General features: G+C 47.5%; 2 protein-coding genes across 4 annotated transcripts; one reads left to right on the top strand and one right to left on the bottom strand.

Annotated features, from left to right (window-relative positions):
* The first annotated feature begins 5,305 nt into the window (after positions 1–5,305).
* LOC6736042 (CCAAT/enhancer-binding protein) lies at positions 5,306–8,040 on the top strand. The gene has a single exon (XM_039291921.2). It carries the CDS (start codon positions 5,872–5,874, stop codon positions 7,219–7,221), a length of 1,350 nt encoding a protein of 449 aa, XP_039147855.1. The 5' UTR covers positions 5,306–5,871; the 3' UTR covers positions 7,222–8,040.
* Positions 8,041–9,289: 1,249 nt separating this feature from the next.
* On the bottom strand, positions 9,290–14,483 carry LOC6736041. Of its 3 annotated transcripts, none has more exons than XM_039292201.2 (2): positions 14,128–14,483; positions 9,290–9,574 (listed from the first exon to the last, which is right to left on the bottom strand). In XM_039292201.2, exons 1-2 carry the CDS (start codon positions 14,341–14,343, stop codon positions 9,434–9,436), a joined length of 357 nt encoding a protein of 118 aa, XP_039148135.1. In that variant the 5' UTR covers positions 14,344–14,483; the 3' UTR covers positions 9,290–9,433. The 3 variants fall into 3 exon arrangements, 1 of the variants encoding a protein (XP_039148135.1); XR_006541533.1 differs by lacking the exon at positions 14,128–14,483 and adding an exon at positions 9,688–9,892; XR_001599731.3 differs by lacking the exon at positions 14,128–14,483 and adding an exon at positions 9,697–9,892.
* Between the last annotated feature and the right edge of the window lie 1,311 nt (positions 14,484–15,794).

Below are 15,794 nucleotides of genomic sequence, written 5' to 3'. Positions count from 1 at the left end.
TTAATTATGAAAATCAGAAGGCAAGCGCAGATGGGTCGGTGCGTGCCTCGCATGGAAGTGGGCTTCTCGAATCACTTTTGGCCAAGTCGAGCCCAAAGCACAAAGCCCAGAGCCCAGAGGCCAAAGGCACTGGAGCTCGGGGCCTCTACAAATTAGAACAGAATTATCCCACGCATCTCGGATAATGTACGCGAAATACTTGATCGATTGCCAGCGATCTATGGTCGCTTGTACTCGGTCTCCAACTGACAACAACGGCGGACAAGGAGACGGAGTTGGAGATGGAGGTGGAGGCGGAGGATCGGCGCAGACGGTCCACTGGCTGAGGCCATCAGAACGGAAAGCAGCGGCCTGCAGACTGCAAACTGCCAACTGCCAACGGTGGAGCACAGCAGCTTGGGATCTGCGGATCGTCGATGGCACAACAAATTTCAGCGCGTAGAACGGTAACTTATTTTTTCCTCCCCGCTAACTATAGGGTGTGTGGGGTAGCTTGGACTGGAGCACCCACTACAATATGAAACATAATTTCTCACTAAAAGTTAGATGAAATCGCTTATTCAAAATATCTAGAAGTTCTTTAAGTGATACGTCCAGGAGTCTGCATGAGTTTGGAGTTCGGTTCTGCAACAACTAGCGAGGTAGCCACCATTCGATCTGCCCATCTGACTGGGATCCACTTATTGTTAAGCTGCGCAGAAGTTGAAGGGGGAATGGGGGATCGGGATTCGATCCAGCCGAGGGAGTTGGAGGAGGAGGCTCACACAGCGATGTCTCCAGTTTGGCTGTGATAAAATGTGCGTAAGTGATCAGTTGGACGAAGACGGCTCGGGATGGGGATGGGGATGGGGATGGGGATCGGGAACTCGGACTGAGATTCAGACTGCCAGTGCGACTTGGGGTTAAAATTCCTGGACTCGGCGATGCTTGGCGTTTTTTGTGCTGTTGCTTTTCAACTCTCTCGGCACTCGGCAGCATTTTAAAATTACAAGTATGTAATTTTGCTGAAATCAAGCGCTCATATGAAAATTCCACTGGCAGTGCAGAAGCTGTCGATCGATCGCTTGATCGATCTCGTTCTCGTTCCCGATCTCAAACTCGCGGGCAATTGTGGGGCATTTTTAATTTGTGCCCGGCTTTGACTTTTGCCTGGAAATCAGAGCAGTGGTCGGAGTCGCCTGGAAGCGGACTGTGCGACCTTATCGCGCCCACTGTGCGCAAATGCACAAATGCACACACAAAATGTCAATTCTGCGCACGTCGCTTCACCAGGCATCCCAATCAGTCGTGCCCCGGCCACTATGCGGCCCCCCAATCCCCACCAGAGTCCGCAAGGGGGTGGACCAGCTCCTGGCCAGGCTCCTTGGCCTCTGGCCGGCCTGGCAGCTCGTCATCATTATCTCTGCGCTCTGCCAACATCACAAATAATATGAGGAAGGCACAAAAAGGCAGCACAATCGAGGGCCCAAGAGCCGGCCACTGCTGGCCTGCAAATAAACTATTTCAATCAATGCGTTTGTCGTCGGGCCATCGATCGCATGCCAAAGGTAGTTAGGCATCCCATAGGATGAGTTGTGGGCTCATCGGGCTGCTTTTTCGATGTATTTTCGAGGAACGGCCGATGGGCATGGAAATGGGCGCAAAGGTGAGAGGCGAACCATAAATACCAACGCTCAGCTTACAATTTACTTATGAAATTTTGAAAATTCCCTTGGATCGTTTATAAAATACTTTTGTTTTTATCAATGCTATACATAAGTTTTCTTATCTAATATAAATGACTAACTTTTATTACTCGTCATATTTTCAAATTTTGAATTGCGTGAATTGGCGCCAACTGACAAGCAGTCCACCTCTCTCAAGCAGTCAGCCATCGACGACTGCTTACATAGATGGCGCCACAAAAGTTATCGGACAAATTTTAAGCAAGCAGTGGATATGCGTGTATGCCTATCGATAGAAAACTGCTTTACAACCGCTGTTTAAATTCAAATTCAAATTTGTCAAATGCATTTGAACTTTCTACGCGCCAATTGCTAACAGCTATGAAAAGAACATAGCAGGTTAATATAAATTAAACTATTTCATCATTTTTAATAAGCAATCATTTTAATTTCATAAAAATAACTATTAAACGTAACTAAACATTAACAACAATGTTAGAAAAGGCTATTTTAAAATTGTATTATTTTAAAATTTAATAAGTAAAATATTTTGGTGGAACTCGATGACTCGCGCGCTTAATTCTCACGCTCCTATTAATTGGGAAGACTTTTCTAAGCAGCGGACAGCGAAAAGTTTTCGCCGAAGAGCCGACTTTCATTGCCGAATCGCCTGGCATCAGCACTAAATGTTATTAATTTCTGTACTCATCAGCACACGGCGACAGGGAACGGGCTCGTTTTCTGTGGAAGTAGAGTCAGAATTACAGAAGTGAAACGCAAAAGCACGAGAATCCCCGTTGGAAAAGAGTTTGGGGTCGTCGAACTGGCTGCATTTAAATGGTGTTAAGTACACTGCAATTAGGTGGAAATCGCCGGAGTTTTGGCTAATTGGGTTTTGTGAAAAGTATGAACTTATCCGCGGCGGTGACTCAATACAGAAGCGTACTTATGGAATTAATATTTATTCTATCAGTACTACAATCACCGCATCAGAAGAAAATCGCTTCCTAGAAAGGTCTTTCCTATAAACAAGGCCGTGAGAATGAAGCGAGTGTGTAACCCAACCCCAACCCCAACCCCATCGACTCGAGTTCACTTCGTCGATTGGGCTCGGATTTGAGGAAGTGCAGAGTTGAATTGGCTACGCGTCATCGAGATAAGGTGACTGCGATGGGCGAATGAAATGAAGGCAAAACAAAACACAACGCCGTCTAGAAATCATTGGCCAAAACTCCCAATTATGGCCGTGTTTATAAACACAATTCAGTCGGATTTTCGCATGTGTCAGACAACTTTTTGCAGAGTGCAACGAACGGCAGTTGTGAATTGTGAATTGTGGCCGCTACTCGTATTTGTTTTGTTTACGAATTCGCGGCTTTTGGCCGTCTTATCAGTCGTTTGCCAAAATATATAAATAAGACTCTTAGGCACTTTGCGCGTGGGCGTTGTGGACGGCAGATAAATACGCCTACGATTTCCCTCTGGGAAAACGCTTAAATGGATCAGGGTGATAAAGAGCTGCTTATCTGCTAGACTTTCTCCAGGCTTGGTATCAATGGGTAAATATCTATGATTTATGCTAGCATCTCTATGTATACCCTACTCAAATTTAACAGGGTGAAATTGCTGGGGGCCGATAGTATTTGCGTTTTTAATCTTATCAGGGTTAACACCTTCTTGTTAGCAAAAGGGCTGGTATCTAGCCTGTCCACCTAGTATAAATGAAATCGAAAGTTATATATAAGTTGTTAGCGGTATATTTAAAAGATACTTATTAAACCAATTTTAAGTGTTTGTATTAACTCTTGTTGATTTCTTTAAAACTGCTAACTCAATCATTAACTTAAGACCCTTGGACCTTCTCAGTTAGCAGGAGGATAAGCAAATAAATAAATGACTTTGCTTCTGCGTTAATCCCAGTTAACCAGTAGTTTCGCCATAAACAATCTGATAAGATAAGGCGCACATGGATCGATCTTGCCTCATTTGAATGGCAGATTTCATCACCTTTCCCATCGATCGATATGGAATCAGTTCTTGGGTAACAAGACCCCACAATGCAATCCCCCAAGAACAATAAGGGTGCGTTGAGTGCGTTTTGAAATACACCCGACCAGGAGAATATCTTTGTGGACGCACAAGGAAGCACTTTTGCACAATCTCGATGCAGTCATCGATATCGGCGATGTTTCCGATTCGCTGCAATAGCTTGACTGATAAGCGAAGAAAAGAGGCTGTCCTGTCATCGACAGCGGAATACCCTCTTATCGTGCAACGGCGCACGGGGCGTATGATTAATAAAGTCCGGGTAAACAAAAGGTACGTACACGCTGGCAGAAGACGGGGGCGAGCGGCGGGCCGAAAGCAGGGGCGCACCTTCGGAAAGTAAACGACAACTTGACCCAAATTGCAGACTCGAAAACTCAGGAGAGTCGGCGGAGTGAGCAGAGTGAGCCCCAAGCAGAAGAGCGCCAGTGGGGGAAAAGTGGAGAAGGCGACTTCACAAATCGCTGCATTTAAATAAACAAAACTACGAGGCGTGCTAATTTTTATGAATTTCATAACACAGTCTTAATTTTAATAAGACGTCGCTGCCTATTACGTGAAAGCTCCCCGATGCGTTGCGCTCCGACTGCGCAGTCACGCATGCGCGCCAAAAACAGGCCCCAATCCCCCGATCCCCCAATCCCCCAAGTAACTGCACTTCTGTGTTTCTGCTTCTCTGTATTTCTAAGGCGCAAAGCGAGTCGAAGCCCAAACACAAATCGGAGTGGGCAAGGCCCCAAAATGGGGGTCGGGGGTTACGCAGCGGAGTGCCGGTGTGTGCGGGCGTGGTGTTGTTGCTGCTCGCTGCGGCTGTGCGGCTCTTCTCCCAAAAAAGCAAAAGCGACGGAACCGAAACTGAAAATGAAAACGAAAGCGAGAGCCAAGGAATAATGAGCGCTGGCTGCGCTGCCGACGTCGGCGTTGCTGGTGTGTGTGTTCGCTTGAGCTTGTGATTGTGTGGGTGCATTGGGGCTCCCTTTTGTGTGACGTCACGCGATCGTGCGAACATTGAGTTTTTTCATGAAATTCACTGCGTGCTGCAGCTCATAACTAATAGTAGAATAGGGTCTTGATTAAGCAAATAATATCTAAAATAATATCTGAACTAACTTATGAGCATGATAAACATTTACACAAGTAATAAATTCGTTATAAAGAGATATTTAGTTCCAGATACAAATTCAGTTCCAGAAACTGAAGAAGTATCTTTTAGCTTCGTCCCAAATGCACTTTGCTTGCGTTTAATGGCCTGCATTCGTGCTTTTGGCCCGCGCAGCAAGCACAAGAACTGGCCAAGTGAACTGCCTTGCGACGAGAGTAAAAGTGATTGGGAAAACTCTTGCTTTTTTACCTGATCGCGGCTCTCGCTCTCATCCACAGGTAGTTGCCTTTGCCTTTGCCTTGCTTGTGCTTTGCTTGCTCTTGCTTTGCTTTTGCTCTGCTCGTGCTGTGCTGCTGCTGCCTTTGCCTTGCTGTAACGGCGACGCTTGGGGCTTCGGTGGGGAGCGGTACGAGCGAATGTGTGTGTGTGTGTGTGTTACATGCGCTGGCCGCTCATTTTCTTTTTCTTCGGCTGCGTCGCTGCGCCAAAGACTTTTTCACTTTGCCGCGTTCGCGTTCGCGTTTTGTCACAGTTACAATTTACCACTCGTCGGCGACGGACGCGCGCTCTCCGCTGGCCAAGAAAACCAAATCGAAGAAAAGCTCGCTCAGCTAACGGTTCTTCAGGAGCGTTTCTAACACCAGCACACGTACGAGTACGAGTGCGAGAGCACTAGCCAACGGCAGTCGTCAGGCCGTCTCGTATAAAATCTGTTGCATCACTGCCGCGGCACTTCAGTCGTTCGAACGCGTGCGGCCGGAGAAGTGCAGTGTCGAGTTAACAAAGTAAACAAACTGAATAAAACATTTTGGCTAAGAATCGGAAACAACAAGCAATAGTGCGATGCTCGGCTGCAGTGACCACCTAGGCAGCCTAAGATGAAGCATACGGAATAGCGAGCTATCCGAGTCGAACATTTCCAAAGACCCACTTCTTACCTCAGTGCAATGCTTTAGGCGCCAAACGAGCAAAGTTTATTCCCAAATCTGAACTCTAAAAACAGCCAAAATTAACGCTCTACAAGGCATCAAGATTCTACCCTCCTTCGCGCAACTGAAAATGCTGAACATGGAGTCGCCGCAGATGTACGCCGATGCCGTTCAGACATTGGCCCAGCTGGACCTCAAGAAGGAGCCTCCCCTGCAGCAGGCCACCATTGGCCAGATCACCCTGACGGCCATGTCCACGGCGCAGCAGCAGCAGCAACAGCAGCAGCAGCAGCAGCAACAACAACAGCAACAGCAGCAGCAACAACAGCAGCAGCAGCAACCCCAGCAGACTACCGATGCGAACAACAACACGTCGCAGGACGCGGCACTCCTGGTCAAGCAGCACGCCATGCACCAGATGCAACAGGTAGCCGCCCTGGGCAACAACAACAACCTGCTGCAGAAGCAGATGCTGCAGCAGTACTCCACCCAGACGGACCTGGACGAGCTGACCACCCAGGAGATCACGCTCGACCTGCAGCACCTGATAGACGACCAGTTCAGGGACACGGAAACGCTGGGCATCTTCAGCGACATGGTGACCAGTCCGGGCGGACTCTCGGCCACCCTGCCGCCGAGCGGAATGGTCTCGGCGGCGGCGAAGGTCCTGCAGCAGCAGACCCTGCGGAACCAGCACGGCTACGGGGGCAGGGGAGGCGGCGGCGCAGGAGGCGCCCTGGCCTACATGCCGCAGCCCGTGCACGCCACCTACAACAATTCCAGCGACGAGAACAGCTCCGTGGGCTCCGACTCCAGCACGATCAAGGAGGAGCCCATCGACCCCGAGTACAGGCGGCACCTGCAGGAGGCGGCCAGCCAGCAGGCCGCCTTCATGGGCAATGGAGCAGGCCTGTACAACGGCTACGGATCGGGGGCGAATGGCTTGTCCGGGGGCGGAAACCCACTCAACGGAGGCAACACCACGCCCAGCAGCAACGGGAGCAACGGCAGCACGGGCAGCAGCAACGGCAGCCAGTTCACCAACCTGACGACGGCCAACGTCCTGGCGCACCACAACCTGCCCCACCTGGCGGCCGCCGCAGGAGCACACAATCTGCTCAAGCAGCACAGCAAGCTGCACGCGCAGCAGCAGCACCAGCAGCACCAGCAGCAGCAGCAGCACCGCAAGCACAGCAACAAGCACGTGGACAAGGGCACGGACGAGTACCGCAGGCGGCGGGAGCGGAACAACATAGCGGTGCGCAAGAGCCGGGAGAAGGCCAAGGTGCGCTCCCGCGAGGTGGAGGAGCGCGTGAAGAGCCTGCTCAAGGAGAAGGACGCCCTCATCCGGCAGCTCGGCGAGATGACCAACGAGCTGCAGCTGCACAAGCAGATCTACATGCAGCTCATGAACCACGCCAATCCCGAAGTGAGCCGCGCCTGCCGCAGCTTCCTCAACACCAACGAGCACTCGCTGTAGCCGCTGCAAGCTAAGGCCAGTGTCCTGCGAGTCCTGTGTGTGCGTGTGTGAGTGAGTGCTTGAGTGTGTGTGTGTGTGCTCCAGCCGTGAGTGTGTGCGTGTGAGCAAGACTCTGCTAAATCAAAGATACAAATGCTGTGTGGGTAGCTCGTAAGGTCCATTCTCCTCCTGCTCCTCATCGTCCTCTGGCCGTAGACGATGAAGTGGTCGCCCCAGTTGGTGGGCCGCTGCATCGCTTGGAGGCCGAACTCTTTTGCCGATCGCTGTGGCATTCCTTGTACATTTACTCTGTCCCCATTTCTTGTTATCACTGTAAAGCATATTTTTGTACTTAATTCTAATTCTTAACGACTGTAACATATATATTTCGCACGTTTTTATACATAATCTTATACGTTATATCTATCATAAAGTTAAGCCAAAGAAAAATGTTAAAAATAATAATGTAAAAAAGAATAACACGCAGGAACGAAGAACGAAATACAAACTTCAAAGCCCATTAACTATTTATACATCTAATTCAAATGTGTACAGTTGTCGACGGTGTGCGGCTTCGCCCTATGCTTGATGCCACGCCCACTCCCACGCCCTGCCCTGCTTGACACACAACATTAGCAAATCTCTAGTTCGTAAGTCGGAGCATCAAGCATCGCTTTACCTGCACAATCCCCAGAGTAAAAGCCTCCCGAAATCAACCAACTTGTAGCGAATTCCAATGGTTCGCTTCCGAGAGCGTAGAAGATATGAATGCTATTAATTGTAAGGCCAACGCAATGTTCTCATTTTAATTTATATATTCGTAAATTAAATATACACAAACAAAGAAAACTGTAAAGCAAATCTAAATAAATTAAATAAAATGTACCTTATACAAAGAATCGACTCGACGTGCGTTTTGACCATGCCCAAATGAATTTCAGATGAGCTCATGTTCGCCGAACTTCTTAATTTCCACAGTTTAGCTACCAATCTGCAATTAGCCCTAGCCACAATTTGATGCAAAAGCCCTGCCAAAAAGTGTCTAATTAAATGTCGGCCATACTTAGAAAGACCAGAGAGAGACGCACCACCACATTGGTAGGGGGGTAGGGTCTTTCTTCTGTCCCCTGTCTTCTGTCCGCCGTCTTCCGTCTTCGCTGTCTTCCGATGGGACAAATACGACAAGGCAATGCATTTCGGGCTGCCAGGCGCGACACTTGGCCAATTGGAGGGAGGCAGGAGGGCGGAGCGGAGGAGCGGAGGACCCCAGACAATCGCAAGGCGGCCGTGTTGACACAATTTGACAGTAAGACAAACCCGAAACGAAAAGCAAATTTATAAACGACAAAGCGAAAAAGAATGAATGCAACTCGAGAAACCGACAAATTAACGCGCCAGAGAAAGCCCAAACAAAAGCCACGGAGCCACAGAGCCAAAAAAACGCATGCCGACCTGGGGCAGATAATCACTTACAGACATTTGGGCTCGGGCTAAGCCCTTTTGGTCAAAACTTTCTTTCCATCCGTATCTGTATCTTGGCCAACTGCTGCTGCTGCTGCGTGCGTCCAATTTGTCTAGCTGCATTGTTGAGCACTTTGATTGATGAAAGCTAATTGCGCATGCACTCTGGGCCCAAAAGTGAAATTGTTGGAACTTGTGGGTGTCGCTCGGTAGCCACAAACCGCAGCCACAGCCGAAATCCATCGCAATCCCATTTAAGCCTGACTTTGATAAGGGTTCTAAGCAGCTTACGGAGAAAGTTCGCCCCTGCAGTGCGCCTCCTGCCTCCTGCCGAATGCATCTGCGTTTTGGCAAGCGCTCAGAAATTGCTGCACAATTACTGCCCAACTAGGCGCCGCGGCAACGAGGCGTATGAGTTATGAGCGGCGGCAGCGAGAAGTGATAAATTCGCGACTCGCAACTGCAACGGGCAGACGAGGCAGCAAACACACTTCTTTCTGTCTCACCTGTACGCCGCGCTGATAAATGCTAATTGCCGCCATGAAAGAAGGCTGGGAGACTTAACGACGGGCTAGGAGATTTATGAAGGAATTAATAAAGATTCTATTAAGTATGACAATAATTGGGATTTTATAAGATTAGCATCAGATTTTTATTCGTTCACATATCCAAACAGAATATATTGAGTCATATGCGAAAGTAAATGGATATCAATGGAATCCACACTAATCACAGATACGATGGTGGGTTACATGATTGGACCTCCAATGAGCTACAGCTTCAGCTCCAGCTCCAGATCCCGGTTTCGATCCATCTCGATTCCGTTGTCATCCAATCCATCTTTCACACTCCAGTTCCACTTCGTCCGCTCCGCATTGTTGTGGCTCCAACATCTCGACTTTAGCTGCAGCGACTATAAAAACCATAACGGAAAAAGTGGGTTACTTCACTTTTATTTTCGTGCCGCAAGAAACAGAGATAGAGAGAGAGAGAGAGGGAGAGAGAGGGAAAGAGAGAGGCGGAGACCAACTTTACATCTATTCATCTATCTCTATTTTTCTTTTTAGCACAGATTGAGTAATAGTTAGTTGTTTGGCTTATATCTTAGAGCCGGGCTTCGTTCCCTCTTCTTTGTGCTGCCGTTCGCCTGGCAACGACGATCGTGTGGCCAACGCGGTGGTTTCACTTTCTATGCCGACTCCGACTTCGACGCAGACTGACTTTTGCTATCTAATACAGCCGCCGCAACAACAATGGGCCATCTAGCTGCACTTAGAGAAAAGTTGACCTGCCAAATCAGAACTTACTCTCATAAATATATTAAGAACATTTGAGCTTGAAGTATGTGTATTGTTCCTGTGCAAGTCAAGTTTCTGCCAACTAAAATATATTCAAATATATTCACTATAGGGAACATATTCTCGCAGTGTAGCACCACAATCTTTTTCTTCGCGCTTTGTTGTTTTCCCTCCACAATACATTGACTATTTTCTTTTCGACGACGCCATACGCCATGTTGGCCCGATCGCAGAGTCTAAAGGCAGACTCGGAGCCAGCTGAAGCTCTGGCTGAGATTCGGCTCCACTGTCGTAGGAACGGCTTGTATCTGCGCTTGTATCTGTATCTGCATCTGTGAGTGTATCTGTGGCCGAGTGTGGGGGTTATGTAATGGGCCAGGCCGAGTGCTGTTGTTGCTGCTTTAAAGATGCCTTTTCTTTTGTTGGGCTGTCTGCTCTGCCTGATGACCAAGTTAAGATATTATGTTCGTTATGTTGCGCTTATTAACGTGGCCCACAAAAATTGTTTAGCGTTTTGTTTTGCCTAAACGAATTTTCCGTTATAAATCAAGCGAGCCACGCGAAATAGAGACATTTGCCGCGATGGCCAGATGGTAAATCACCAAATAGATTGTGCAGCCACAGTGACCCACAGCGAAAATGATATCGCATCCCCTGCGCCCCTTTCCCCAACTTTCCTTACGCAACTTGTCGAGTGGAAATGCTATCCATCCATCTACCTTCTCTCGGTCCAATCAGTCGACACTGCCATTTGAAACAATTACGCAGCTCCGGCGCACATTAAAAAGAAATAAGTTTGCGCGTAGTAAAAGTATGCAAAGTATGTATTTGGGGAAAAGTGGCCAACTCAGGGGAATATAAAAGCAGTTTATGGGCCTACTTGGCGATTAACACTTAAGAAAAAGGGCGGAAAGTAAAAGTAAAAGGGTTGAAGTCGAAGGAGTTTTACTCTCCACTAACTAACTAATCGTGGCTTGTAGGGAGAAACCTTAGATGTAGATAGAACGAAGTACAGTATCTTTAAATCAGGAATTCCCCTAACCTGCGTAGGGAGTACCTAGTTAATGGAATATTATAAAATATTCACAATTACAACCAGATGCAACGAGTAGTAATTGGAAGTGAATAGCATAAAGGCCACCCAAATAAAATAGCGAATCAAAAGAAAGCGAGAGGAAGAGGGCGAGACACAACAAAACCAAACCAAACCAAAACTAAATCTAAACGACTCACCCAAAGACCCATTGGCCTACTTTTCTTACAGGCCCAGCAGCAACAACAATAAAATTATAAAAAATGCTAGAAAATAATCTCAACGCCAACACACGCACACATGGCTAATCAAGGCGTATCTGTGTGTTGGTGCGTCCAAATTTACAAGGGGCGCCCTTTTCGAAAAGTCGAAAAAACGAAGTCTTCCAAGAAAGCTGCGCGCGCTTCTATTTTCAGCTGCGCGTTGGCGTCGCCGTCTTTATCAATCTTCCGGGGGGGTGTGGGGGTTTTTGTTGGCATGGAAGGGGCAGGGGGAGTGGTGCGGGTGGCGGGCGGTTACTTATCTTAGGGCAAGACCCGCGTCCGCTGAGCGAAAGAGATGGCTGCCGAGGCGAAGGGCCAGACACTTGTTGCAAGCAGAACGCCCCACCAAAAAAAAGAGAAAAACAGAGCAGCAACAACAAATTGACCCAATTTTGAACATTTTTCCTTTACTGCACACAGATACAAACAACGGCACACAAACAAACCCAAATATGCGCCCTGAAGTCATAAAGAAATATGTGCACTGAGAGAAATGCTGTGTACTTTCATACTATTTTTTGGCAGGTTATAAGGATCTCAACTTGAAGAAGAATTGTAAAGAGTTGTTTTTTTATTTATTGAAAGTTATGAAATAGTATCTCCCCTTTTCTCTCCGTGTAAATGCGGCCAAGTGTGTGTGTAATGCTCCCTTAAAATTGAATTGTTGTTAATTGTTGTTGCTGGTGCTGTTTGTTGTTTGCTCGGCGGCATTGTTGAGTTCTTCGCCGGGGGGATTGGTGGGGATGGGGAGGTGTCAGGGGGTTGGGGGCTGCAGCAGCCCAACACCAGAATTCACTTTCAATTTTTGGGCTCTTTTTGATTGGGCGCATTGAAAGAAATGTTCTATGCTGCAGGAACAACAACAGACAGAGCAACACACATTTTCTTGACTTTGGGAAAAGTGGGTCAGCAGCTGTAAAATAGACTCCACCAGACTGGGCCTCCTCCCACCCCCCAAGAACCCCCCTCCCCTGAGCCAATCAAGTCGGAAAAGAGGGAAATGTTTGTGCATTTGTGGCGGTGGAATGTGTATGTCTGGATATGTGTATCTGCGATCTGACGCTGTTTAGACGGTGTCTATTTCCCCTTCGGTCTTCCTAGCGCTTTTCCCCTTCCGGCCGCCCTGCCCCTGCCCCGCCCCTTGCCATTCGCCCACCCGGGGCCCACTGTTAAGTAGGTCAGCACTTATGGCCCGATCCACGAGCAGTTTTCATTATCATGTGCAGCTGATGATGCAGCGACGAGGCTGGCAAACAAAAGTATCTTCGAGCATCGCCAGTGTGTTGCAACTCCGGCTAGTAATGGCAAAAAGAAAAGAAAGAAAAGAAACGAAACGCTTTTCGGGCTTTAATGTCTAAACAATGCTGCAGCAACTTCATAAAATGTGTCTTTCCATACGAAAGGAGATAAAACAAACTGGGAATGCTTCTTTAAAGCACTGCCATCTTGATGGATCTCTGCCAGAAACACCCAGCAGTGGAGTATACAAATTGGAATTAGATAAGTTACCCATTAACTGTTGTAGTTAGATGGGGATATACCTCCTGAAACGAAGGAATCTCATGCCTTTGGTATCCGAGGGATAAAGTGTCTTACATACGAGTCATAGAAATCTGAAAGATACTTCCCTTTCCTTATGCGTATCTCTGGCCATTTCTCGACATTTGTCATTGTCTCCTTGGCTCTGCTGGCCATCCCCAAAGTTCTCGAGTCCGAGTCCATTTATTTTCGCTTAAAAATAGCACCAAAAAAAGGTTCATTCCGACCCAGAGAACAACAATGAGATGGGGCATAATACTCGTGTGTGTGGCTTCTGGTTTTCTGCGTCGCATTTCTCATAGCAGCCGCCAAAATGCCAGAAAGCAAGAGACCGCGGGCTGCCAACAAATAAAAAAATAAGTGAAATAAAATGAATTACATTTGAATGTAATTAGTATGTGTACACAAATCTGCAAACTAGTCGTGAAATCATGTGTTGTATATTATGCTTAAACATGTCAAGATCACAATACTCTTCATATCGCTGCGATTGGGGAAGTGGAGCGTGTTCTTGGGCTCCTCGGGTTCCGAGATGAGGAACTCGGGACATTGTAGAGGGAAAATGTGGTTAACGATAACAAAAAAGGTTGATTTGATTGCGGGAACAATAAGGTTTGTTTGTACTGCACAGTGCAAGTGGGTCAATTACTTGATGGCTTCCTGTGGGCAGGCACTTAGTGATTCACAGGTGTGAAAGCTGAGTCACTTTATTAGGATGATGTGTCCCTGAAGATTTCACTTTCTTCGCTCTTTGGAGCCCATCAACTTCTTGTCTTTGCCTTTCTGGGATTCATCCTAAATTTAAAAGGCAATCTAATTTAAGTGTCATATGAACTATATTAAGTTAGTGCTAGTTGTATGTTGTTTAGTTTGCTTCCTATTTCATTCCGTGTGCACTTGATTTTGGCGCCAAAATCATAAGCCGCAGCCGCCGAGTTTGCAATGCCATTGCCTCATTTCGCCGGCTTGAGCTTGAAAGTAAAAGTGGTTTGGCTTTCTTTTGTGGCACACGCTTTTGGCGCTGCTTTCCAACCACTTTGGTTTGGGTGGCCGCCACTACCGCCACTACCACCGCTACCACCACTACCAACACAGCTGCAGCGGCTACGACGACGACAAGTTGCCGTGTTGTCGAGTCCAAGGTCAAGAGGAAGACTTTGAAAATGCCCCAGCAATGTGGTCGTGGATGTTGCCTCTGCCGCCGTCGCTGCCTCTGCCTCCAATTTGGATGAATAATGCAGGAGACTCCCAGGTGAGAGTGAGAGTTTTGGCGGGTAGGTGGAGGGGAAGCCCAGGTATCACTGGCTCTGAAGATCGGGCTTTGTCTGCTTACCGTTATGCGGGCCAGTTCCGGTTTACGACTGGTTAACTGGTTGGACGGAGATGGAGATGGCGATGGAGATCGGATCCGATGAGAGTCGTTTTGGGGTCCCATCTCGAAATGTAGTCCATGTAACTGGCACAGCCACCGATGACGCAGGCGACGACGGGTTTGGGGCTTTGTGATTACGCGAAGAGCTCCGAATGATGGCTCCAAAAGCATTTCCATTTAGCTGCGGATCCGAGCTCATCTCACCTGTTGTCGCCTAACTCCGAGCTTCTTCGTCTCGCAGCGTTATGCGTAGTTAATAACCGTTAACGGATCTGCACCCGCAGGAAAAATGGTTGATGTTCGGGGCTCGCATTTGATTTCATTTCGTTTCATTTGGCTAAAATAAAAGGGGAAAGACAACAATTAAGCGAATCTGTTGCAATCGGTTAGCCGAACTAAGAAAAGAAAAATGCATAAGCATAAGCGTATGTAATATTATTACGATTATATTTTCGGGGTAGTTAAGGCCTTATATAACCGCTCGCCCTGTTAGCCATGTTAGCTGCCTGGCCCGTGTTATTTAATTGCCTCCAGCCAGCGAGAAAAACGAAGGAAAATAAAACAGCGGCAAATAAAATAAAATGTGTTTTTAACTGTTAATGCAACTGCTTATGAAATGAGGTTGCCTCGACAATTAACTCGCAGTTGGCCAGCCTTTTGCCCGGACTTTATGTAAATGAGCAGCCCGCCGACTGCAGGCCAAAACACCATAACCCTCCGAGGAACTAAGGCTAAAGACCGATTTTAGTGGGTGTCGCGTGGGCACAGATACGATACTTGGCATTTGATAGGGCCAAGACAGCGCCGAAAAGCGTCAGAACCAACACACTCGGGCTTAATTGGTATTTAAGTTGGTAATTGCAGACCGCAGGCCGTTCTTTACATTGGCAAGTCGAGATTTTTTACTACTTAATTGCAGTTGGCTGGATTCCTTACCACCCAAATAGTGCAAATATATATATTTGATTTATTCAAGGTACCAAATCACACCATTGTCCCTTTCAATCAGCGCATTGCAATTGCAAACCAGAAATCCAGAGAGACAGAAAGTCTTGTTTTGATTTATTTCCCCTACTTTTGGCTCAACGAAAACAGAAAAAAGCGAAAGTGGCCGGGCCAAGTCGACACCTTTTCACTTTCAAGGCCGCGTAATCAAAACGCTTCGACCGTTGTCAATACGGCCGAAACAAAAACAAAAACAAAATAAAAAGAAAAGAAAATAAAACCGCGGCACGAACACATCGAAGACATCGTCGAGTCACGCATGTGACCCACAGCACGGAAGTCGAACGCCGAATAAAATTAGAAACAAATAAAATATCTCTCGGGCGGACAAGCAAACAAACAAACAAGCGACAGATACTGTATCTTTTATCGCCATGTGTGTGACTGGTGGTGCGTTTGGGCCTAGAATCATGAATGGGATGCAGTTCAGTGGGCCAAGCGGCAGTTAGTTAGCGGCTATGGTTATATAAGAAATGTTAAGCAGTTGGCGACGCAACATCGACTGACTTAGGTCAGTTACGTAAGCGGATTCGAACAGCGTTTGCCCTGGGATCGCGATTGGGAAGTTTATCTGACGGATGCGCCGCGCACAAGCGGAAGATACAGGTCGAATGTTGATTTGG

Source organism: Drosophila simulans, chromosome 2R (genome assembly GCF_016746395.2).
Source record: "Drosophila simulans strain w501 chromosome 2R, Prin_Dsim_3.1, whole genome shotgun sequence".
NCBI classification, from domain to species: domain Eukaryota; kingdom Metazoa; phylum Arthropoda; class Insecta; order Diptera; family Drosophilidae; genus Drosophila; species Drosophila simulans.
The sequence above is the reverse complement of the archived record's forward strand: the minus strand, read 5'-3'. Positions and strand labels throughout refer to the sequence as shown.